The 26,017-nt window shown below is 33.6% G+C and overlaps 1 protein-coding gene across 3 annotated transcripts in view; it reads left to right on the forward strand.

Annotated features, from left to right (window-relative positions):
• The window catches only part of SUCO (SUN domain containing ossification factor), a 121,910-nt gene that overhangs the window by 25,496 nt on the left and 70,397 nt on the right, over window positions 1-26,017 (forward strand). For 2 of the 3 annotated variants that reach the window (XR_004627251.1, XM_019797193.2), the window contains exons 2-9: window positions 2,079-2,187; window positions 4,230-4,340; window positions 6,499-6,653; window positions 8,226-8,363; window positions 8,587-8,737; window positions 12,317-12,440; window positions 13,215-13,339; window positions 14,384-14,451. Coding sequence is in view for 2 of the 3 variants with exons in the window: in XM_019797193.2 (XP_019652752.1) it covers window positions 2,079-2,187; window positions 4,230-4,340; window positions 6,499-6,653; window positions 8,226-8,363; window positions 8,587-8,737; window positions 12,317-12,440; window positions 13,215-13,339; window positions 14,384-14,451 (981 nt within the window). In the remaining variant the exon portion in view is untranslated. The remainder of the gene's footprint in view (window positions 1-2,078; window positions 2,188-4,229; window positions 4,341-6,498; window positions 6,654-8,225; window positions 8,364-8,586; window positions 8,738-12,316; window positions 12,441-13,214; window positions 13,340-14,383; window positions 14,452-26,017) is intronic. The other variant, XM_034666743.1, reaches the window with a different exon arrangement.

Consider the following 26,017-nt stretch of genomic DNA (forward strand, 5'->3'; position numbering starts at 1 on the left):
ACACGTGTACACACATGGTAGCCTACTAAGTATGTATATGTACCTTGCTCATCTCCCCCTTTATTTTTTTTAGTTTTAATTTTATCAAAGTAGTATATCCATATGAAAGTCAGATAGCTCTAAGATTTATTTATTTATTTATTTAGGTTTGAAAGAAACCACTTTCATCTCTTATCTGATTAATTTTATATTCTTTGTCTCTAAAATAATTGCTTTAATGTCAGTTTTACGTATTCTAGTGCAGATGATCAGATTCTCTTTACTACATGCTGGTAATATAATTCTGTCATAATTTGGATTAGGTTAGTATTCATTATTTATATAATCATTGACTTATATAAATGCTATTCGTAGCTGAGCCATGTGATAAAACATGATTACTTTTCCTTTTCTGTACTACTTTTCTTTTTTCCTGGAACTAATATTTGACTTAATTAAGTTTGCTTGTTTTTTTTATTTAATTACAAACTGTGCCAGTTACATAAATTTGTGCTTAAGATTTTCAAAGACCTATCAGATGTGCTGTCAATTTCATCCTCTGAAAGAAGGTTCTTCTAGAGTTTCTGATAACCTCCAATTTAGACTGGTTGCTCCTCCCTGTTCTCTCTGTATAGCTGTTATCCTAGGATTTCTATTTCCAGTCACCCTGGGGATTCCCTCTCCCTCTCTCATCTCAATACCATATTGTTGTAATTATTGTGGTTTCATAGACATCTAGTTCCCTCACATTAAAATCTTCTTGATTATTCTTACTGTTTATATAAATTTTAGAGTCAGCCTACTGACTCTACTTAAAAATCTCCTTTATGTCTTCAATATATGGTTTTCAAATCTTCTGTATATATTAGCTTAACTTGTATAATTCGACTTTTTCCATGTTAAAGAATTGTCAAATATTGGTGATTTCAAACAGGTCTGTCTAATAGAACATTTCTTGCTAAGTTTATATTTTAATATTTTATTGTTTCATTTGCAAATGGGGACTTTTCTTCTGTTTCATCTTGTAACTGGTGGTGGTGGTTTGAGTAGAGTTGATTTGAATCTTAATTTTATACCTAGGAAGTTGGTTCTTTTTAATTTTCCACCTATATGAAGTTATTATCTGCAATTAATGATTATTTTCTGTCTCCTTTTCCATTTTTATACCTTTTATCATATTATGTAATACTAACAATAATGGACATTTTTTTCTTGTTTCAGATCTAAATAGGGTATTTTTAGGTTACTTCACTAAGTTCGGTACTGACTTTTAGGCTTGTGTATTATGTATATATGTTTCCATGGTAAACATCTGCTTATTCCTATTTTAAGAAAATCTTGATGGATGTGTAAGCTTATCAGATGTCTTTCAGTGACTGTGGAATAATCATAAGATATTTTTCCTGGATATTTTTGCATGGTAGACTAAATATATAGATTTTATTATATTGAACCACTTTTGAATATCAGAACTAAACTCTACTTGATCATAACAGAGGTATATTATTTTTTTGGTATGTTCCTAGAGACTTTCTTTTTTATTGTTTTATTTAGAATTTTTGTGTCTGATTTCATAATTTGTATTAACCTGTAGTATTCATTTGTGTGTGCTATTTCTCTTAATTTTGGATATCACTACTTTGTTCCCTATATCAAGATTATTTGGAAGCTTAGCTTCTATGCTTTGAAATAGTTTAGTCAGCTTTAGAGTTCTCTGTTCTTAAATATTTAGTAAAATTTAGATTATTATTGACATCTGGTACTTTCTGAGGACGTTAACTCCTTGAAAACGTTTGCTTTTCCTTCTGTGATAATTATCAGATACTCCTTTTGTGAAATCTTTATTGTTTTACCTTCATGAAACTCATAATGCCTTACTTGGAATGCTGATAACACAGTTTATGGGGTTTTTTTAGGGCATTAAATAAAAATACTTGTCTTACATACATTTGTCTTCATTAAATTGTTAAGTTCTTGAGGGCATTAGGGTAGGAGCCCTCTATTTATTTATTGCCTCAAATTCTAGCCCATAGTAGGGATTATGTTGGCTTAACAAGTTTTCCTTCTTTCTTTCTTTTGGTGATGGTGATGTTTTACAGGCTTCCCAGTTGGCGTGTATGTTGTAAAGAGAGTTCTTCAGCTTCATCATATTACTCTCAAGATGACAATTGTGCACTAGAAAATGAAGATGTACAATTCCAGAAGAAGGTACCTTAAATAAAGTTGACAATGTAATTTGTGTGTCAGCTTTTTAAGACTTCCTGAGAACATTTGGAATAAAAGTAATTTCAGAAATACTGTGGCATAGTTTTTGGTGATTTATAATTCTCCTTGCTGTAATATGAAGAATTACTCAGGTAATTCTGAAAGTAAGCTATCCCTGAGATACTTACATGTTTATTCTTGGAATGTCATAACATCATTAGTCCTAGAGTAGGGAGAAGAAGTAGCTATTCGGAGAACTGAAAACCAGTGGTTCACTTTTTAATAGTCTAAATAGTTAAAAGGTTTAAAAAGAAACCCCAGTCTTAACAAGTAAAAACTTAGAACTGAGGATTATAGGGAGACTGTGCAGTCAGTGGCTTTGTAGTTTTTTTTTTTTTTTTAAATATAATTGGGTGGAGTGAATGGAGTCCAAAAAACCAGCCAGATGGTCTTTAAATCATTTATTATTTTATCATTTTTAAAAGGTGGGGTGCCTGGCTGACTCAGTCAGTAGAACATGCGACTCTTGATCTCGGGATCGTTGAGTTCAAGCCCCACATTGGGCATGGAGCCTACTTAAAAAAAAATAAATAAATAAAATAAATAAATGTGAGTATTGACTAGATTTGGCTCCCCCCATCAATATATATATTTTAAAATACAGTTGACCCTTGAATGACATGGGTTTGTGAACTGTGCGGGTACCTTAATATGCAGATTTTTTATGGTTCAGTACTGTAAATGTATTTTCTCTTATGATTTTCTTAACACTCTCTCTTCTCTAGCTTACTTTAATGTCAGAATACAGTGTATAATACATATTACATACAAAATATGTGTTAATTGACTACTTATTATTGGTATAGCTTCCAGTCAACAATAGGCTATAAATTTTGGGGGACTCAAAAGTTATATGGAGATTTTTGACTGTGCTAGGGCTTGGTACCCCTGACCCCTGGATCAACTGTTCAGGGATCAACTGAATAGAAGTAATTTATACTGACTATAAAATATTCATATTTATATCCTGTTCCCCTCCCCAAAGGAACCACAATTTATTGTTTCTTGTGAAAACATTGAGACTGCTTTTTGTGGGTATCTATATATGACACACAAATTAGTATTTTATTTTCCATCAAATGTCATATTATAAGTATTCTACAAATGACTTCCCCCCCGCCCCAGTAATATCTCATAGACATCTTTTCATGTTGCTGTATTGCGATGGCTACATTTTTATTGTCTCGTATAAATTATGATATATTTCTTTATTGACAGACTTTTGCATTGTTTCTCAGCTGTGTGTGTGTGTGCACGTGGGCTTGTGTGTGTGCATGTGTGTGAACATAAGCTTATAATTGTATACTTGGAGGGGTTGGCATGATATTCAAATTTTGGGGTTATGTGAGGATTTATTTCTGGGATGGAGTATTTAAAATTTTGAAGACTGTTGATGAATATCTCTTTAAAAAGAATATAGTTTTATACTTTTACCCATGGTCTGTAAAACTTCGATCCAATCTCTGATGAAAAATTTGAAGACTAAATGTGAGAATGAATATAAGCAAAGCATTCATGGGGGAAAATATATTCTTTCACCAAATATTTAGGTATCTGGTATGTGTTATAAAGTCTTAGATAACCAAAGAATATGAAATTTGCTTTTATGAAACTTATATGCTAGAAGATACATTTAAACGTGAAGGTATCTGAAATCTTAACTTGAAAGTCAGTGTCAAAAGAGAGATGATACAAAGAGCTATATGTACATTCACTTATTAGATATTTCCTAAAGTCTTACTGTGTGCCTAACACATCGTGCCGTGTGGTAGGACCAAAGTGCTTATTAAGAAATCAAATAGAGGGTCTTGAACTCATTTAGTGTATATTTTAAGTGTGGTGGCAAGGAAGGGAATGCAGGAAGATGGACAATAAGCATGTAAACAAAAAAAGTAGAGTCAGATGTGTTATAAAATATATAATATTGCTTAAGACTGTTTTGTGAAACAGTTTTATCGGTTACCCTTTTTTTTGTTACAATATAGGACGAAAGAGAGGGACCCTTCAATGCTGAATTATCGGAAAAAGTGGGTTCAAACTTACCTATTCCTCCAGAAGAACGTAAATTAAAAGATGACTACATTGTGGATGTAGAAGTAAGCTGTGTTGCTTTGATTTTTAATGATACGTCTTTTAAAACTACTTCACAAAATAGAAAACTTCTGTGTGGTCACCATGTTGTGTATTGTTACTTTTTCTTTTCGAACTGTTGTGCAATTGGCTTTAATACTGTTCACCTGCTAAGGATACTGCTTTTGAGAAAATGTAAAATTATCAATAATAAATGCGACCATTTTCTTTGTAGTAAAAGTTTGGATGTAAGTTCTCATTTCTTAGAGTCCATTTTGCTCACTATAATGGATCTTTGTCTCCAGATTTTTAGATGTTGGCAAATTTTTTCTAACTTACAACAAAAGAAAGTATTCATATGTAAAACAAAGTATTTTGATACCAAACTTATGTCACTCAGTGTGGAATATGAATTAATTAATTGGTTAAAATATGTTTTATATGTTTCTTATGTTACATTCTCAATATTATTTTCCATTTTGTACATCAGATTTTATGAAAGATGTTAAAAACTAGACCAGAGTATAAGCTGACCAGAGTGCTGTACCATCTGGAACCCATTTAATATCAGGAATAGCTGAAGGAACTAGGGATATTTGATCTGGAGGAAGAAGAACTAAGGAAAAACTAAGTATCTCAAATATTAACAAAAGCAAACTTCAGCTCAAACTGAGGGAGAATTCTTTTTTTTTTTTTTTAAATACAGTTAGAGCTATTTTATGACTTAATTGGGCTATCTAAGTACAAATAGTGAGTTTCATTTTATTGGATCCTGGAAGATGTTTGTCAAATGTTTGTACGTAAGAGTAAGAAAGTGTTCTCTGTAGCCCTTCTAGTTATATGACAATCCCAAGCACTCCTGCCATTGTTCATTCTCTAGAATTTTTATCATGGTATACTCTTGCTCAAATACTTCGAAGTGCTCATTGTGTCTTATAGACCTGTACTGTTCAGTATAGTAGCCACTAGCTACATTTGGCTGTTGAGCACTGAAATGCAGTTAGTCCAAATTGAGACTTGCTGTAAATATTAAATACATATTGGATTTTGGAGACTTAGTTAAAAAAAAAAAAAGTAAAATATCCCACTGATTTTTTTTTTTAAATATTGAATACGTGTTAAAGTGATAATATAATATTCGATAATAATGTAATACTTTTTTTCTCAAGGCCTCTACCATAAAATGCAAACTATTTGTATTCCTTTGTGAATTTTTCATTTCAGTATAAATAATTCCCTAAATGATCATATTTTATATTCCTCTGTCTCTATACCGTATGTTTTCTTTCTGCTCCCATTCTGGGTCCTTTTTTTCTTCAAAGTCCTAGTTCTTCTAGTCCATAATAGTCTATAGTTTCTTTTTCCTTGACCTGAGCATGAGTACCTCTCACTTGATACTCACTTAATAAGCATTCAGTGTCTACTATGTGCCAGGGAACATGAAAATCAAGAGAACATAATTCTTACTGAAGACATTTATAGTATACTTGAAAAGTACTTGAAAAGTATACTATACTTTTCAGAGAGAAGGAGACCTAAATAAGGCAATTGAAGTGTTACAGATGCTTTCTTAAGTCTATACAGTGAACAGTAGAGGCATATAGAGGAAGAGGAATGGCTAATTCTATTTAGGGTTGGTTGTGGGGGAGAATGTGCTGATAGAGGTTTCAAATACGAACGGTGTTAGGTAGATTTCAGATTGGGTTTTGGAGGACTGAATGGCCCAGAGCATCCAAGGACTGAAGGATTGGTGAGAATCATTTATTGCATTGTAATGTTACTTGTACATGCCCTGTGTTGTTGTTTATTGGTGCACATTATCTTCTAAACTGCTCTGGGGCAAGGAGTATGTGTTGTACTGTTTTATATATTTAAATATGATTTCTGTGTTGCTACTAGCATTAATTAAAGTAAGAGAGAAATATATGTAGGTCCTGATAGAAAATAGGAAAGAAGAAAGGCAAGCTCCTTTGTCCTAGTTTGTGAAATGCCATGAAAAATGTCTAGAGCTTGTACTTTAATATGACATGTATTCTTTGGGGGTTAATGTTGGAAGATAGGATTTTATAGAAGTACATTGTTGATGCTGTCACTTTTGAGACATGCTTTTATAAAATCCTGTATAGCTAAAGAGATAATTTATTAATCTCAACATTTAATAGAACTGACTTTTTTTTTAAACAGAATATGGAGTCAAAAAAGTTAAGTCCATCTGTGATTGAGACACTCCATACAATTGATCTACGTGAAGATTCTTCCAGTGTAGTTGTGGGCAGTGAAAACATTGAAAATATTTCCAGCTCATCTACCTCAGAGATCACTCCAATCTCAAAACTTGAGTAAGTCATTAAAAAAAAAAAAAAAAAAAAGAATCTCATTAGGTAATGATAGAAAAATGTCTTTATAAGATAAGGCAGTTTGAAACTCAGATTTGATGTTTAGGCTATATAGCAGACCTAAGTTATGATGGCTGTGTTTTGCATTTTTATTTTATTTTAATGTAATGATCTTTTAATATGAGTATTCTGCTCCCGAACTCAGTGAAGTTGATTAGACCTCAACTGTGAAATCTCTACATCACATAAAATGAGGTTCTACTTGTTTAAGTAACTACTTACTTGAGTAATCTTCCCTGTGATTATCAGAGATTCAAATGTCAGATAGTTCATTTCCTTCAAGTATTACTGCAGCATTCCATTCATAGTTGTGTCTTTTTTCGAATAGCTACCTTTTTGAAACTTGATAATAAATGCTCGGAATATGTAGCTGTAAGATTTCCTTAATTTAGAAAATCTATTATGTACTTTCCTAGTCCTTACAGCAGCACTGCGAAGAACAAAATTCCCTCTGTCATATTACATTAAGCATTTCCTTTATCAAATGAATTTATATATATATATATATATATAAAGTGGATAGGACAATATCTGGCACATAGTAATAATATATGTGTCAGTTAATATTATCATCGCTACTTTTTTTTTTTTTTAACCACAAGCACTTTTTAAACACTTACTCTTCTCAAGAATGGAAGGGACTAGGATAGAGGATGTTAGAGTTGCCATTTAGGTGTTTATCCTAGGTAAGGAAATAGAAGACATTCTTAGAGGTAATGATAGTATTTAAAAATTTAAAAATACTTATTCCAGAAAGAATTTAAGGCTAGATATTACATATCTGAACAGTATATCTTATTTTTCCATTATACTGAACATGACTGCTTAGTGAATTGGAAGTGAATAGGGGAGGGTGTGTGTATTTTTAAAATGAAATTCTAAAAGCGCCTTAACATAGTGAAATATTTTGAGATAATAGATTATTTTTTGATACTGTAGGCATCAATTCTAATACTGGTAGAATATACCAACACACAGAGAGGAAACATTAGAGAAGATGCAATTAAAATAAATTTTAAGGGCACCTGGGTGGCTCAGTGGTTAAGCATCCAACTCTTGATGTCAGCTCAGGTCATGATCTCAGGGTCATGAGATTGAGCCCCAAGTCGGGCTCTATGCTCAGCATGGAGCCTGCTTTAAATTTTCTCTCCCTCTCCCCCTCCTGTCCCCACTTGCGTGTGCTAGTGCGCTCCCCTTCTCTTTCTCTATTAAATAAATACATAGATAAATAAATTTAAAATCTTATTTTTTATGAGACCAAATACTAGACTATGATATTTTGTTTTGAAATTTGGTAATTACGTATATAACAGCCAAAGCCGTTAACAGATCAAGAGTCAGCAGTTGACTTTACATGATTTAAAATAAATAAATTCTTGAAAATAGCCTGTCGAACTGTAAAGCATTCTTCTCTGGTTTAGATTATGTTTTGAAAATCACTAATACAATTTTTAACTTAGGCCACGTTATGTTCATTGAATTGCCAGATTGTCTTTTTTTTGTTTCTATTTTTAGTGAAATAGAAAAATCTGGTACTATTCCTGTAGCCAAACCAAGTGAATCTGAGCAATCTGAAACTGATTGTGATGTTGGTGAGGCCCTTGAAGCCAGTGCTCCCGCTGACCAGCCTTCCTTTGTCAGTCCACCTGAAAGGTGGGTGTGAGCTGTTGTTTGCCCTTTGTATGATGCTGTGTAATAGCAGTATCATGTTTGAATGGACTTTGGTGTGTGCTTAATTCCACTTTATGATTGAGAGAAAGCAAATCCCTTTCTGCGAGTTTCTTGCTCTACTTTGTACATGATAATTGTAACAGTTTAGATTACATAAACGTGTTATTCAGCTAATTTTTTTAAATGTCTTTTTGGTTTCAAATAGCCTTGTTGGCCAGCATATAGAAAATGTGTCATCTTCACATGGCAAAGGAAAAATAACAAAATCAGAATTTGAATCAAAAGTTTCAGCAAGTGATCAGGCTAGTGGTGATCCAAAATCTTCATTGAATACTTCAGATAATTTAAAAAATGAGGTAGGTATATAACCTGCACTATTTCCTACTTTATTATATGCATTTTTAGTATCAGCTGATCTTGCAATTTGCTAACCATGTTTGCCATAAAATCAGGGATTAAGTAGTTAATGAGGACTATGGAACTGAGGTGTGAGCTGTGCTCCCTGACAGCAACTGGTTACTTCCTGGGTACTGTTTCCAGTATATTATTTATACATAGAGTTGTTCCAAGTATGAACTGTCTTTATATAATTAAGTGGTTTTCTGTTACCGTCAACTATTTGGTAGCAGATACATAAAGTCCTTATTTAAGCAGTTTCTTGGAGAGCTATATAGAAGAAGCTCTGATTATCTGATTATTAAATTCAGAATATAAGTTTAACTCCATATACATTATTAAATTTAGACTCTTCAACCAGAATTATTTTAAAGAGACATTTTTACCTTTCGTTATTTGTGTGCAGAATACACCTAGATCAGCTTATATTGAAGAGTATGATTTTTACAGTTACACTATCCCCAGGTAGCAGTTTTACTTTCTTTTCTCCTTTTGAGTTCTGCTTTGACTTCATATAGAGGCCAATGCAGAATTTCCTGAAGACATGTTGACAGAGAAGTCTAGTCTTCCTTCAGGTAAGAAATAACTGAAAAACAGAGATGAAGTCCACCCATGAACTTAACAAAAGTAAACCATGTGGAATCAAAGAGTAGTTCAAAGTACTGAGTACCACGTCCACATTTGTTCCTTTTTAATTTGAATCTTCTGTTTTCTACCTTCTCTTTCATATATGTTCAGTGAATCTGTACTCACAACTAACTAAACTTCCTTCTGGAGACTTTACTATCACTGTACCAGCTGTTTTTATGATGCTTCTTAAAATTATAGGAGCTCAGCATTTCATAGTCCACCGTCTTGAAGGAACTAATTTTCCCAATGGAACCAAATCAAGCATATGTTATAGTTCAGTTGTCCACAGCCATAAATAAAATTAGACAAACATTACAAAAATATCTTCTTTGGAGGTATTTAAGTATCAGATGTAAAGTTCAAGCACGGCAGCCAGTTTTGTTGCTGTTTTGCTTGTCTTCCTTAACCATTAGCAGGCTGAGACTGCTCTTCACTACCTAGGATATAAAAATGGTTTGTGAGTTTGTGCTAACAGGCAAAACGGTGTGATTTTTAACTGTATTAATATCCTGGAAAAATTATCATATAATGAGCCCATTAAGAAATATCCAGTGATTTTGTGTGTTGCCCAGTTCAGGATAATATTTCCCAGTTAAGTTTGCGTGACCAGAGAGTTTTTTTTTTTTTTTTTCTGATGCAAGATCTTTGTGTTATCCCTGTTATCTCAGGAATCTGAAAGACAGTCTTTGTCATACTGAGACAGCGTTTTACCAAGAGTTTTTATTGTATTGTTTAGTTCTCTGATTTGTTGCTAAGAGGTGATAGTGATTGCTTTGCCTGAGCCTCAATGAATGTTTTTATATATGTTCCTCTACTTTTGTTGTTCTGTTAGTATTTGGGTTTTATTCTTAAGTACTCAGGTTAATTTTTATAAATACATGTTTTTTGCTTATTTTCTCATTGTGTTCAGACTAGGTTTTTATTTAATTTTTCAATTAATGGTAATACTAGCTCTTTAATCTTACTTTCTGCTATGTATTTTTTTTTTTAATAGCCACATACTTTATTTAGTCAGTTAGCTTGTCCTGCAAAACCCTCCAAGGTGGAGGTTGTGTGGGAGCCAATCTGCTGTCTTCCTAGAGGGAGATTATGGGTATTTGTATTCATGTAATTCTAATAAACTAGTGTATTTCTAATTCTAAACTAGTGTAATTCTAATATGGTAGTATTGGTCCTTAGAAGTATGCTTTAAGATAGTGAGTATTAGTATTTGTTCTCAAAAATGTGCCCTTAACTATATACAACACATATACACTCTATGAGACTTGTGCCGTTTACCAGAATAAGCTATCTAAATAGATGTTGTGCACTTCTCAGGGAACTATTAATAAGTATGTTATGCATTGTTTTAGGAGTACAGAAATAAGTAATGGAATGAGCATCTTTATATACAGTATTTAGCTTATGGAAAAAATTACAAATTAAATTGTGTGCCTATCCCCAGTTATATTTCTAATCTCCTCTTCAGATAGAACACCTATGTCAAATTCAGCATATGTGTGTGTGAGTCTAAAAATGTGTTTTTAAACTTTTTCCAAAACTGCATTATTATAAACAGTACGTACATACTATTATTTGGCATATTTTGAAGTAATATAAAATGGTATCATTCTTGCCTTAAATATCATTTTCACCATTGTTTTTGAGATTTGTCTGTTCATGTTTACAGTGTTGTATTTCACTACCACAATTTATCTGGTCTTCAATTAGTGGATATTTAGGTTGTTTCTAATTTTTTGATATTGCAAATAGTGCGGCAGTAAGCATTCTCATGCGTGTATTTTCTTAGGCACATGTGCATGTTTTCACTCATATTTATACATAGGAGTGGAATTATTGGGTCATAAGGTATGCACATCTTTACTTAATATTGCTAAATTTGTAAAAATTTATTTATTTATTTAAGTAATCTCTTCGCCCAGCGTGGAGCCTAAACTCAGGACCCCAAGATTGAGAGTTGCATGCTCTTCTGACCGAACCAGCCAGGCACCCTTAATATTACTAAATTTTGAATCCCCTTCAGCAGTCTAATAGATGTCTCATTGTTCAACAGACATGCCACACTTAAAACTCCATCAGATTGGTATTAATTTATTCAGCGTCTCTGGTTTTCATTTGCATTCCCCTAATAATTACTGAGATTGAGCATTTTATATTTTCTCTTTGCTGACTTTATTGTTCATCTCCTCTATTATTGATTTGTAGGTAGTCTGTAGTTGGTAGTAATCCTTTATTGGTTGCATATATTGCAACTACTTCTTTCAGCTTGTGGTTTATTGTACCATGTAGTTTATGGTCTTTTGATACATTTAATTTTAAAATTTTAATTCAGCCAAATGTATTAGCCTTTTTTTTAATGATTTATTCTTTCTTCACCTTGTTAAATCCTTTTATATATGAAGATTTTTCTGTACTTTCTTTAAAAAGCTTTGTTTTTCTTTAGACTCCTTGTGTTTCTTTACGTTTTTAAATCCACCTTAAATTTTTATGTGAATGGTAATTCGTGTTAAGGATCTTTTAGAAACAATATGCTACATCTAAAATTAGTTAGCTTTCTTTAATGCTTGTATTATTTTAACTTAAATTTTAAGATGGTTGCATTACAACTATAGTATTTATTAATTGTACAATTTTATGTGTAAGTAATTGTTTGCTTAGGATATAATATAGATTGTTTTTACAACCTATGCTTATATTGCTACTGTGAAGGAATACATCTTGTGCTTAGGTCGAAGATTTCAATTTTTTTCAAGAGAACTCAACTTTTAAGTAAACCAAAACTTTTTACATTTCATTTTTTTGGAAATACTGTCTATCAACTATAAAATTGGACTTTAATTTCACAGAAACATTTGTACTTTTATAATTTATTAATCTGTTTTCTCTGTATTCTTTCACATTTCTTTCAGAGTTCTGATTATACAAAACCAGGGGAAATTGACCATACATCTGTAACAAGTCCCAAAGACCCAGAAGATATACCAACATTTGATGAATGGAAGAAGAAAGTTATGGAAGTAGAAAAAGAAAAAAGTATGGAAGCGCTGTGATTCCTTTTTTAAAATTAATTAATTAATTATTTTTTAAGGATCTGGTTTAAATACGCATTTCTCTCCGTAGTTGGTAAAATAAAATGAAACTTTTGAAAACTTTTTAAAGGCAAAAGTTACTAAGATGTATAATTATCAACATATGTAATTTACCTGTGTCTAATTATATAGTTTTAGTCTTAATTAAAATCCATTTTTGTAAATTATTAAATGAGGAAAAAGTAAGATAAAGTAGGCAGAGCAGTAGTTTTCATTTCAGGTTATAAGAGGAACATTGTACAGAAACTGTTGTTTTTTTTTGTTTGCTTTTTGGGGTCTTGTCTGGAATATGAAAGTTTTGAGTGATAAAGCTTTAAACTGTAAATAGAGTTGGACTGAGGTATTACAGTTTCTTTTTGTAAAGAAAGTCTGGGTTAAGAATTCTTAATGTTAGAAGGACAGCATTTATCCTTGATAAAATATGTATACACAATATTTTGATTCTCATGGTTAAGCTTCATTTTGAGAATTATATTACTTAGACATAAATCAAGTAATGTGAATTTTTGTAGTTAATTTGGTTCGGGAGTGTATTTTAAAGCCAATGAGGTAAAGTATTTTGAATTTCTTAATGGGTTTTAAAAACTATTCTCTTTAGCATTAAAACCTGTTCTTCAGTACACATCAGCTATTGCTTTTGAGATCATTATTTGTTGGGAGTATTTTTAATCATAATCATCATATATATATATGTTTATAATAAGGTTTTTGTCTGCAGGTCAGTCAATGCATCCATCTTCTAATGGAGGTCTACATGCAACAAAAAAAGTGCAGAAAAATCGAAATAATTATGCCTCAGTAGAATGTGGTGCCAAAATTTTGGCAGCTAATCCGGAAGCCAAGGTACTTAACTATAAAATTCTTCTATACTTTCAGGACACTAGGGACTTTATTAAAGGCAGAAGTTTGCTGAGAACTGTATTTTAACATGAGCTATTTTTCTGATTCACTGATAAATGTAGGATTATGCTTTTAAAGACATTTTCTTGGATGAATTCTTAGTTATATTGGTTGATACATTGCACCTATTTTATTTCTTTCAAAGACTTTTTTTTAGAGCAGTTAAGGTTCACAGCAAAATTGAGAGACAGGTACAGAGATTTCTTATGTATCCCTTACCCCCACACATGCTTAGCCTCCTCCATTATCAACATACTTCCCACCAGAGTGATACATTCGCTACAGTTGATTAACTTACACTGACACATTATCATCACCTGAAGTTCGTAGTTTGCCTTAGGGTTCACTCTTAATCATACAGTCTATGGGTTTAAACAAATGTATAATGACATGTATCGATCATTATAGTATCAGAGTATTTTTACTGCCCTAAAAATCCTTTGTGCTCCACCTATTCATCCCTCCCTCCCCTCACCCCCTGATCTGTTTACTATCTTCATAAATTTGTCTCCCTCTTCTCCAGAATGTCATGTAGTTGGACTCATACTGTATGTAGCCTTTTCAGGTTGGCTTCTTTCATGTAGTAATATGCATTTAAGTTTTGTCCATGGCTTTATAGCTCATTTCTTTTTAGCGCTGAATAATGTTCTGTTGTCTGGATGTGCCACAGTTTATCTCTTCATCCACTGAAGGGCATTCATCCTGTCTTTTAACTTTTAAAACCTGTTTGAAATTTTAAAAAGAAAATAGCTATTAGAACATCATTTTTCCTTTATAGTAACAGACTTTAATTTAAAATGTTTTTATAAGGCTAACTTAACACTATAGACATAACCAGTAAATTTTAGCCATTTTTATGCCTTCTTATCAAATGAGTGTTTCAGAATCTTAGTATTTTAAGATCTAAAAATATAGAAATCCTAGATATCTTTAGAGTTGAAATATTTTTCCTTAAGTAATTTATTCCCTTCCCCCTTTTTAAAATAGAGCACATCTGCTATTCTTATAGAAAATATGGATCTTTATATGTTGAATCCTTGCAGCACTAAAATTTGGTAAGTAATATAAAATTTAATAAAGTGCATTCTATGTGTGTACGTATTATGTTAAGCTTTTATGTTAGGATTAGACTTATTTGTTCCTGTAGTCATTTAAAAAGCATTTATGATTGATAGGTGCTGGTACTGTACCTACCTTAGGGAAACAGATACAATTCTGGGTTACAGAATTGAAGACAATACCTTTCATTTTAAGAAGGTCACAGCCACAGACAAAAAAATAGGTCTAGACAGATAATTATGAAATAATATAAAAAATATTGCTGAAAGGTTATTACAGGAACAGAGATGATATGTAACTGTGAGAGAGGATGAGAGAGGGCTTCCTAGAAGAGGTAATTCCTGAGCTGAAGCTTGACAGATTCATAGGAATCACAGATGAGGAAGAGGTATTTAGGAAGTATAGGAATAAGGGAATAGTGCTAAAAGGAGCGTATTTCTTATGGTCAGCTATAAGTAGAAGCAACCTGAAGAAGTTATTTTAGTCATGATAAGAAAAAAAGTAAGAGTAATCATGGAAGAGGAGACAGGAGATTTAGTTTACCAATAACCAGGCCATCCAATACTGTGTATACTTAGCTTAAAATTTTTTGAAGTTTGTTAAAGACCATGGAGGGAATTGTTTGCTTTAAGTAAGGAAGTGATAATGATCTCACTGGTGTTTTAAGAAGGCTTGTCCTCAAAGGATGGCCTACAGCAGAAAGCAATTGGGAGCAGGGAAACCAGTTAGGAACCTGCTTTAATTAAGGAATTGGCAGTGTAGATACAGAAGAGAGGGGGATATGAAAGATACTTATAGCAGATAAAATTGGCAGCTCTTGGTTAGTTGTTGGATGCGGAGAGGGTCATCTAGGAAATCTCCCAGGATTTTGACTCCCATTTGGATCTATGATTCTGCCATTAACTAAGAATATAGGCAAGGGAACAGATTTATGGAGGAAAATAATATGTGATATACCAACAGTTTTATTAGATTGTTTGAATTAATTGCTCAAAAGCAGCTGTTCAAAAAGAATTGAGATAAATCACTGCCATCATATTGATTTACTAAAAATATATATATTGATTTTTTTTTTTTTAAATTTGAGGAGAAACTCTTTAAACTTTAAAGATAATGCTTATTTTCTATTCTTGGCCTTCACTCCTTTTGGTACATTTACACCACAAATTATTTAAGGGTACTAAGGATAATTTAAAAGTTTATTTTTCCTTATGTTATAAATTGGATTTGAGGAAATGATTATCTGAGATTATAATTAAAGTGTTATTTTGAGATTTTTGTTTTTATTTGTTACTTATAGTCAGTAACAGCTCAAGTGTTTATGCTCTAAAATTTTGTATTTCAAGCAGAGACATGCTGGGATGAAATTATATGAAGTCATAGCTACCCATTTGTATTTTAACGTTTCTGCCAAACAGCATGCATTTCTGTATATGTGTTTACTGCATATTTAGTTTTTGCTTATTCACGTATGTGTCTTTTCACTGTATAATTGAACTTAAGAGTACATTTAACTGATTTCACCTGATTTAAGTAGGTTAATCCCCTTAAGGTATATTAAAACCACACAGTCTTACTGTAGTTTTATAGGTCTTAATATCTGGTAGAATAAGTTTCTACCTCATCTTCCTCAAAACTTTCTTCACTATTCTTGTTTTAAAATTCAAGTTAGTTAACATGTAGTGTAGTATTGGTTTCAGGAGTAGACTTTAATGATTCATCACTTACATATAACACCCAGTGCTCATCACAAGTGCCCTCCTTAATGCCCATCACCCATTTAGCCCATCCCCCCAAAACACCTCCCCTTGAACAACCCTGTTTGTTCTCTATAGTTAAGAGTTGCTTATAGTTTGCTTCCCTCTATGTTTTTATCTTATTTTTCCTTCCTTTCTCCTATGTTCATCTGTTTTGTTTCTTAAATTCCACAAATGAGTGAAATCCTATGGTATTTGTCTTTCTACGACTGACTTATTTCGCTTAGCATAATGCACTCTAGTTCTGTCCATGTCGTTGCAAATGGCAAGATTTCATTCTTTTTGGTGTCTGAGTAATATTCAGTTGTGTATACACACACACACACACACACACACACACACACGCACACACACACATCTTCTTTATCCATTCATCAGTTGAATGGATACTTGGGCTCTTTCCATAGTATGGCTATTGTTGATAATACTGCTATAAACATCGGGGTGCGTATACCTCTTCAAATCTATATTTTTGTATCCTTTTGGTAAATACCTAATAGTGCATTCCTGGGTTACAAGGTACTATTTTTAACTTTTTTGAGGAACCTCCATACTGTTTTCCAGAGTGGCTATACCAGTTTGCATTCCCACCAACAGTGCATGAGGGTTTCCCTTTCTGTCATCATCACCAACATCTGTTGTTTCCTGTGTTGTTAATTTTAGCTGTTCTCCCAGGTGTGAGGTGGTATCTTATCGAGGTTTTGATTTGTGTTTCGCTGATAATGAGTGATGTTGAGCATCTTTCCATGTGTCTGTTAGCCATCTGTATGTCTTGTTTGGAGAAGTGTCTATTCATGTCTTCTGCCCATTTCTTAACTGGATGATTTGGTTTTTGGGTGTTGAGTTTGATAAGTTCTTTGTAGGTTTTGGATACTAAGCCTTTTTCTGATACTTCATTTGCAAATATCTTCTCCCATTCCATAGGCTGCCTTTTAGTTTTGTTGATTGTTTCATTTGCTATGCAGAAGCTTTTTATCTCCATGAAGTCCCAATAGTTCAGTTTTGCTGTTGTTTAGTAAAAAGTTGCTCTGGCCAAGGTCAAAGAGGTTATTGCCTGTGTTCTCTAGGATTTTGATGGTTTCATGTTTCACCTTTGGATCTTTCGTCCGTTTTGAATTTATTTTTGTGTATGGTGTAAGAAAGTGGTCCAGTTTCATTCTTTTGCATGTTGCTGTCCAGTTTTCCCAACACCATTTGTTGAAGAGACTTTTTTTCATTAGATATTCTTTTCCTGCTTTGTCGAGGATTAGTTGACCAGATAGTTGCGGGTACATTTCTGGGTTCTCTGTTCTATTCCATTGATCTGTGTGTCTGTTTTTGTGTCACTACCACACTGCCTTGATTATTACAGCTTCGTAATACAGCTTGAAGTTCAGAATTGTGATGCTTCCTGCTTTGCTTTTCTTTTTCAGTATTTGGCTATTTGGGGTCTTTTCTGGATCCATACAAATTTTAGAATTGTTTGTTCCAGCTCTGTGGAAAATGCTGGTATTATTTTGATAGGAATTGCATTGAATGTATAGATTACTTCAGGTAGTATAGATATTTTAACAGTATTTACTGTTCCAATCCATGAGCATCTAATGTTTTTCCATTTCTTTGTGTCTTCAATTTTTTTGTAAGTGTTCTGTCGCTTTTAGAGTACAGATCTTTTACTTCTTCCATTAAGTTTATTCCTAGATATCTTACCGTCTTTGGTGCAGTTGTAAATGCGCTCAACTCCTTGATTTCTTCTTTTGCTGCTTCATTATTGGTGTATAGAAATGCAACAGATTTCTGTACATTGATTTTCTATCTTGCAACTTCGCTGAATTGATGTATCAGTTCTAACAATTTTTGGGGTGGAATCTTGCAGGTTTTCTACACAGACTATCATGTCCTCTTGGAAGAGTGAAAGTTTGACTTTGTCCTTGCTGATTTGAGTGTCTTTTATTTTTGTTGTCTGATTGCTCAGCCTAGACTTCCAGTACTATGTTGAACAACAGTGGTGAGAGTGGACATACCTACCATGTTCCTGACTTTAGGGGAAAAGCTTTGTTTTTCCCTAATGAGGATGATATTAGCTGTGGGACTTTGATATATGGCCTTTATGGTGTTGAGGTATCTACCCCTACTTTGTTGAGGGTTTTTATCAAGTTAAGGGTGCTGTATTTTGTCAAATGCTCTCTCTGCATTTTTTGAGAAGATCATATGGCTCTTATCCTTTCCTTTATTAGTGTGGTATATGGTGTTGATTGATTTGAGAATATTGAACCACCCTTGCAGCCCAGGAATAAATCCCATTTGATCATGATGAATAATTCTTTTAATATAAGATATGATTTGCTAGTGTCTTGTTGGGAATTTTTGCATCCATGTTCATCAGGGATATTGTTCTCTAATTCTCCGTTTTATTGGGGTCTGTGTCTGGTTTTGGAATCAAGGTAATGCCAGCTTCGTAGAATAAATTTGGAAGTTTTCCTTCCATTTCTATTTTTTTGGAACAGTTTCAGAAGAATTGATGTTAACTCTTATTTAAATGGTTGATAGAATTACACCTGGGAATCCATCTGGCCCAACAAACTCTTGTTTGTTGGTTGATTTTTGATTACTGATTCAATTTCTTTGCTTGTTATATGTCTGTTCAGGTTTTCTATTCCGTTTCATTTTTGGTGGTTTATATGTTTCTAGGAATTTATGCATTTCTTCCAGGTTGCCCAATTCGGTGGAATGTAATTGCTCATAATATATTCTCTTGTAATTGTATTTCTGCAGTATTGGTTGTGATCTGTCCTCTTTCATTACCGATTTTATTTATTTGTATCCTTTCTCTTTTTGGTAAGTCTGGCTAAGGGTTTGTCAATTTTGTTAATTCTTTCAAAGAACTAGCTCCTAATTTCGTTTATCTGTTCTATTTTTTTTTAATTTCTGTATTATTTATTTCTGCTCTCATCTTTATTATTTTCCTTCTTCTGCTGGTTTTGAACTTTATTTGCTGTTCTTTTCCAGCTCCTTTTGGTGTATGTAAGATTAGGTTGTGTATTTGAGACTTTTATTGCTTCTTGTGGAAGGCCTGTATTGCTATATACTTCCCTCTCATGACAGACCGCCTTTGCTGCATCCCAAAGGTTTTGGACTGTCATGTTTTCATTTCCATTTGCTTTCATGTATTTTAAAAATTTTTTCTTTAATTTCCTGGTTAACCCATTCATTCTTCAGTAGGATGTTATTTAACCTCCATGTATTGGTGGTCTTTCCAAATTTCTTCTTGTGGTTGACTTCAAGTTTCGTAGTGTCATGGTCTGAAAATGCTCATGGTATGATCTCAGTCTTTGTGTTTTTTTTTTTTTTTAAGATTTTATTTATTTACTTGACAGAGATAAAGACAGCCAGCGAGAGAGGGAACACAAGCAGGGGGAGGGGGAGAGGAAGAAGCAGGCTCATAGCACAGGAGCCTGATGTGGGGCTCAATCCCATAATGCTGGGCTCACGCCCTGAGCCGAAGGCAGACGCTTAACCGCTGTGCCACCCAGGCGCCCCTCAGTCTTTGTGTTCTGATTGAGACCTGATTTGTGACCCACTATGTGGTGTATTGTGGAGAATATTCCATCTGCACTTGAGAAGAATGTGTATTCTGCTAGGTTAGCGCTAAGTGCTCTGAATGTATCTGTTAAGTCCATCTGATCCACTGTGTCATTCAAAGCCATTGTCTGCTTGTTGATCTTCTGCTTAGATGATCTGTCCATTGCTGTAAGCGGGGGTGTTCAAGTCCCCTGCTAGTATTGTATTACTATCAATGAGTTTAAGTTTGTTATTAATTGATGTATATACTTTATATATGGCTCCTCCGACGATGGGGGCATAAATATTTACAAATGTTAGATCTTCTAGTTGGATAGACATCTTTATTATGATCTTAGTGCCCTTCTCCATCTCAAAATCTAGTTTGTCTGATATAAGTATGGCTACTCCAGTTTTCTTTTGATGTCCGTTAGCATGATAGATGGTTCTCCACCCCCTCACTTTTAATATGGAGGCGTGTTTGGGTGTAAAATGAGTCTCTTGTAAGCAGCATATTGATGGGTCTTTTTTTTTTTTTTTCCCCCTGAATCCATTCAGATAGCCTGTGTCTTTTGTTTGGAGCATTGAGTTCATTTACATTCAGAGCAATTATTGATACGAATTTAGTGCCATTGTATTATCTGTAAAGTCGCTGTTCCTGTAGATTATCCCTGTTCCTTTATACTCTTTGTTGCTTGTGGTCTCTCTTTCCTCTCAAGGGGTCCCCTTTAATACCTCCTGCAGAGCGAGTTTAGTGTTCACAAACTCCTTTAGTTTTTGCTTGTCGTGGAAACTCTTCATCTCTGCTTCTAATCTGAATGACAGCCTTACTGGATAGAGTACTCTTGGCTACATATTCTTCCCATTTAGCACATTGAATATATGCCACTTTCTTCTGGCCTGCCAAGTTTCTCTGGATAGGTCTGTTGCTAATCTTATGTGTCTGCGATTGTAGGTTAAGGACCTTTTGTCCCTAGTGCTGTTAGAATTCTCTCTTTATCTTTGTATTTTGCAAGATTCTCTGTGATATGTCTTGGTGTTGAACTGTTTCTGTTGATTTGAGGGGGAGTTCTCTTTGCCTCTTAGACTTGAATGTGTTTCTTTCCTCGGATTAGGAAAGTCCTGAGCTATAATTTCTTCAAATAAGCCTTCTGCCTTTTTTTCCTGCTCTTCTTCTTCTGGGACTCCTATGATCGGGATATTACTGTGCTTTGTGGAATTGCTGAGTTTCCTAAGTTTATATTCATGATCTACTAGTTTTCTTTTCTTCCTCTTTTCATCTTCATTATTTTCCATAATTTTATCTTTTATATCACCTATTCGTTCTTCTGTTTCTTCCATCTGCATGGTGATTATATTCAGTCAGTTCTGCAGCATCTCATTTGTAGCATTTTTTTTTTTTCAGCCTTACTAGTTTTTAGGTCTTTTACCTCTGCAGCAAGGGTTTCTCTGGTGTCTTCTATGCTTTTTCAAGCCCACCTAATGTTTTTTAAAATTAATTTATTACAGAGAGAGAAGGCACATGGGAGTGGGGGGAAGAACAGAGGGAGAGAGAGAATTCTTTTTTTTTTCTTTTTTTAAATTTATTTATTTGACTGAGAGACAGACAGCCAGCGAGAGAGGGAACACAAGCAGGGGGAGTGGGAGAGGAAGAAGCAGGCTCATAGCAGAAGAGCCTGATGTGGGGCTCGATCCCAGATCGCTGGGATCACGCCCTGAGCTGAAGGCAGACGCTTAACCGCTGTGCCACCCAGGCGCCCCGAGAGAGAGAATTCTTAAGCAGACTCCCCACTTAGCATGGAGCCCAGCATAGGGTTTGATCCTAGGACCCTGAGATCATGACCTGAGCTGAAATCAAGAGCTGGTCACTTAACTGACTGAGCCACCCAGGCATCCCAACAAAATGTAATTTTTAAAAATATATTTACAATTGCAACAAGTAGCTGCCCAGAAATGAATTTAACAAGATATATAATATTTCATGAAAATTTTTAAAAATAATAATCTTACTGAAAGACATTAAAAGACAAAAAAGGGTATGTCCTGTTTATACATAAGAAAACTCAGTATCTGAGTCATCTGAATTTTCAGTGAAATTCCAAAGAAAATTTGACGTAACATTTGGGGAATTCAACAGGACAAGTCTGAGATTAATAAGAAAAAAGCAGAAGAATGGCTTTTGCTGTTCTGATGGTCCTGAGGAATATGATGCAAAGACTTACCTGCCAGATACTAAGATCCATAAAGCTAATGAAATTATAGTGTTACTGCAGGTGGTGATAAACTGACGAATGCAACAGAACAGGGAGTGCAGAACAGGGAGTACAGAAACAAACCCATGCTTATAAGGAAACTTTATGGTAAAGGTATATCGTAAATCAGAGGTAAAACATGGAACTACTGAATAAACAATGTAGTTGAACTTACCTGTCTTATAATTTTGGATTTTTTAAATGTCAGATCTCTCTGACAAAAAAAAAAAAAAAAGGATATCTTAAATTTTTAAATTCTTTAGAAAATTTGCCTTTTGCCTTTAGGTTTTTGATCCCAGTGGAATTTTTTTATATGGCATGTAGGAGGGATTCATTCTTCCCTCCCCATTTTTCTGTTTAGGTAAATTTTTTTTAAAAAATCAGGCTTATCTTAACAAATCAAAGCACAGCTAGTTAAGGGTCTAAGCACTCCCCACTGCAAGCAAGAAGGAACTCTGCAAAGGACTGACCTGTAGGGAAGAGCAGCCAAACACAACAGCAGAGTGCACACAGCATACACCAGAAACACTTCCTGAAGTGCCAGTCCCTGGACAGTGTATGACCCCTTCTTAATATAGCATTACTCTTAGGAACAGGAAACATTACAAGCTTTCATAATATGCAAAAGACAGAAACCTAGACAGAATGACAAGACGGAGGAATTTTCCCCAAAAGAAATATCAGTAAGAAATCACAGCCAGGGATTTGCTCAAAACAGTTAACAAAGAATGTACCTGAACAAGAATTTAGAACAACATTCATAAGAATACTAGTTGGGTTTGGAGCACCTGGGTGGGCCAGCTCTTGATTTGGGGCCCTGCGCTCAGCTGAGAAGTCTGCTTGTGGATTCTCTTCTTCCTCTGCCCCTCCCCCTGCTCACACTCATGTGCACGCTTTCTCTCTCTCTCAAATAAATAAGTAAATCTTTTTAAAAATTACATTTTGTTGTATATAGATGTCCAGTTTTTTGTATATGGATCTCATATCTAGCTATTTTTTTATATTCTCTTTTTCTAATAATATATAGATTTTTCTTTGGGATTTCTGTGTAGAAAATTATAGCTTCCCTACAGATTTTTCTTTTTAAAAACATTTTTAAATCCTTTTCATTGTACTTTCTTTTTGTCATTACATGCTGGCAAGGTCCCTGAGAAAATTCTGAATAGAAACAGAGATAGTAGGCAGTGAGTGTCATCTTATTCCTTAATTTGAAGGCATTGCTTCTAACCTTGTACCATTAGGTGTCTTCTAAGTTTGGTATTCAGTTATAAAACTATCTGGGCCTATGGGAAGATACTAATTTTCTTTTAAGGGTGCAGTTTAAAAACTGAGTAATATGTTCACATGGTTCAAACCCAAAAAGGTACCTCAGAAGGGTAGGGAAGTTACAGTGAGAGATATTCTTCCAATCTCTGTCATCCATCTTCTTATTCAGTGTTAAATTTTTAGGTATCTTTTTAGTTTCTTATGCAAATGTAGATTTTTGATCTCCCTCTTTTCATAGAACTTCATATATTATACACACTGTTTTTCACCTTGAGTTAAATTTTAATGATATCTGGTCATCTTTTTTTTTTTTTTTAAGATTTTATTTATTTATTTGACACAGAGTGAGAGGGAGAGAGCAAGCAAGCAGGGGGAGGGGCAGGCAGGGGAGAAACAGACTCACCGCTGAGCAAGGAGCCCGATGTGGGTCTCGATCCCAGGACCCTGGGATCATGATCTGATCATCTTTCTATTTTGTTCATAGAAAACTTTTTCATTCTTTTTGATAGCTGTATAAAGTTTCATTATATGGTTTTACCAATATTCAACTAGTCTTCTGATGGTGGATATTTGGTATTTTAATCTTTTGCTGTGGCAGACAGTGTTACTATAAATAAGCTTGGGCATGTTCCATTTTGTACTGGTGTGATTAGATGGACATGTTTTTAAACTACTTTTAAAAGAAATAGTTATAAGACTGTTTAGGTTTACTATTTATTCTTGAGTTAGTTTTGGTAAATTTTATTTTTCTAGGAATTTGTCTTTAATCCATTTTCAAAGTTTTTGTAATAAAGTTGTTGTAGTAGTCTTTTATTTTTTTAATGATTTAAAAAAAAAACTCCTGATATTTTATTATATATCTTCTCTCCGCAGACCAGTTTGAGTTTATTGATTCCCTCTATCATGTCTTTTTTCTGTTTTATGGATTCCTGCTTGAAACTTTATCACCTTATATTTTCTTTTAAATTTAATCTATTGAACTTAATTTTTTTCAGATATACACATTAAGGTTATAAATTTCCTTCCTAATTGTATCAACTAAATTTTGATACATGGTGTTTTGTCACACTACTCTTGTGTTTAGATCTCTGATCTTTTACAATTCCTGACCTATAAATAATTGAAAGAAGCATATTGAAACTGAATTTGTCAACTTTTATATGTACTTCTTGTGATTTGCATAGAATATTCTCTGCTTCTAAGAAAACATAAAAAATGAGGCAAGAAAAATGAGAGCATTTTAACATCAACTAATTGAGGAATAATTATATAACTGCTTATATTTTATATATTATGAGGCTATTAGGTACATACAAGTTTTTAGAATTGTTAAATCTTCTTGGTGAATTCCCTTTTTTTGTGTTTTTTTTTTAATTTAAATTCAGTTAGCCAAAATATAGTACATCATTAGTTTCAGATGTAGAGTTCAGTAATTCATCGGTTGTGTATAACACCCAGTGCTCATCACATTGAATTCACTTTTTATACCTGGTAGTACATTTGTTTGAAAGCTTATTCTTTCTGATATATAGCTCATGTCTTAGAAATGGAGAACATTGTATGCAAAAGAAAGAGGTAGGGGAGAATTAGCTTATTTTCTTCTTGATGCTCTTTTAGATTTTTCTTCATTATAAATAACAAGCAATGTCTGAGTTTGATTTTCTTTAGTTCCCTCTCCCAAAGGTGTTTTGATGGTATGGGAAATGTTTAAGCTTTGGAGCCAGATAGATATAACAGAACACTTAAAGGACCCACACACTTTCTTTCATGTTCTTTTGCCTCCCCTAAAGGTTTTGTCCCTGCTTGCACTGCTGAAATGATTTATTCCTACCACATTCTCATTTACCTATAAGGTGGGAGAAAACAAATGGAGAAGTAGCCAACTCCCTTTTAAGGGCTTGACTTGGAAATTGCACTTGACACTACTTCTCACAGCCCTTCACCCCAAACTAAGTAACGCAGCCAAGACTGAGAAGCACAGTCTTTGATGTGTGACCGTAAGCTCAGCTACATTTGGGTGGGGGGAAAGGGGGTCTCTTATTAGAAGGCAGAAGAGCAGAATGTGAAGTAACCAATTCGTGTTTATTGAATTGTTTTATAAAATGGGGATAATGTTCTTTGCAGTTTGGTTGAAAGAAAGAAATCATAGATTGGATGTAAATCATCTAACATAGTATCTGATCCAGAGTAAGCATTCAGTAAATGTTAGTCTGCTTCTCTTTGTGAGCTTTTCTCTGAAACCTGATTGTTTTTGCCGTCTGCTAGAACTTGATTCTTTTGCTCTTATAAATTAAACACAATATGTTAATTTTAATGCTTTTGATTTATTTCATTGTCAATATATTGGTATAGTAATTACTTTCTGAAAGTATTGATTAGAGTGCTAGATGTCATGAGTATTTCTTTTTCCCAAATTCAATGCTGTGTGCAGTTTTTATTTCACACACATGGTACCATATTTATAATTCTTCCTAGGAAAGCAGTGTTTTATGGCATTTTTCAATGTTCATAAATATAGGTCTCTGGCATCATTTTTATAGAATAGCTTTATTGAGCCGTAATTGACATAAAAAAATATATGTACACACATGTAAAATAAACTGCAACATGTCAGAATGTACAGTTTGATAATTTTTGACATTTATACATCTGAAACTATCACCAGAATAAAGATAATGAACATACCCACCTTCCTAAAATGTTTTCTCATCCTCCTTTGTAACTTTCCCTTCCTACAGCGATTATAG

This window comes from Ailuropoda melanoleuca, chromosome 8 (genome assembly GCF_002007445.2).
Source record: "Ailuropoda melanoleuca isolate Jingjing chromosome 8, ASM200744v2, whole genome shotgun sequence".
In the NCBI taxonomy this organism is placed as follows: Eukaryota; Metazoa; Chordata; class Mammalia; order Carnivora; family Ursidae; genus Ailuropoda; species Ailuropoda melanoleuca.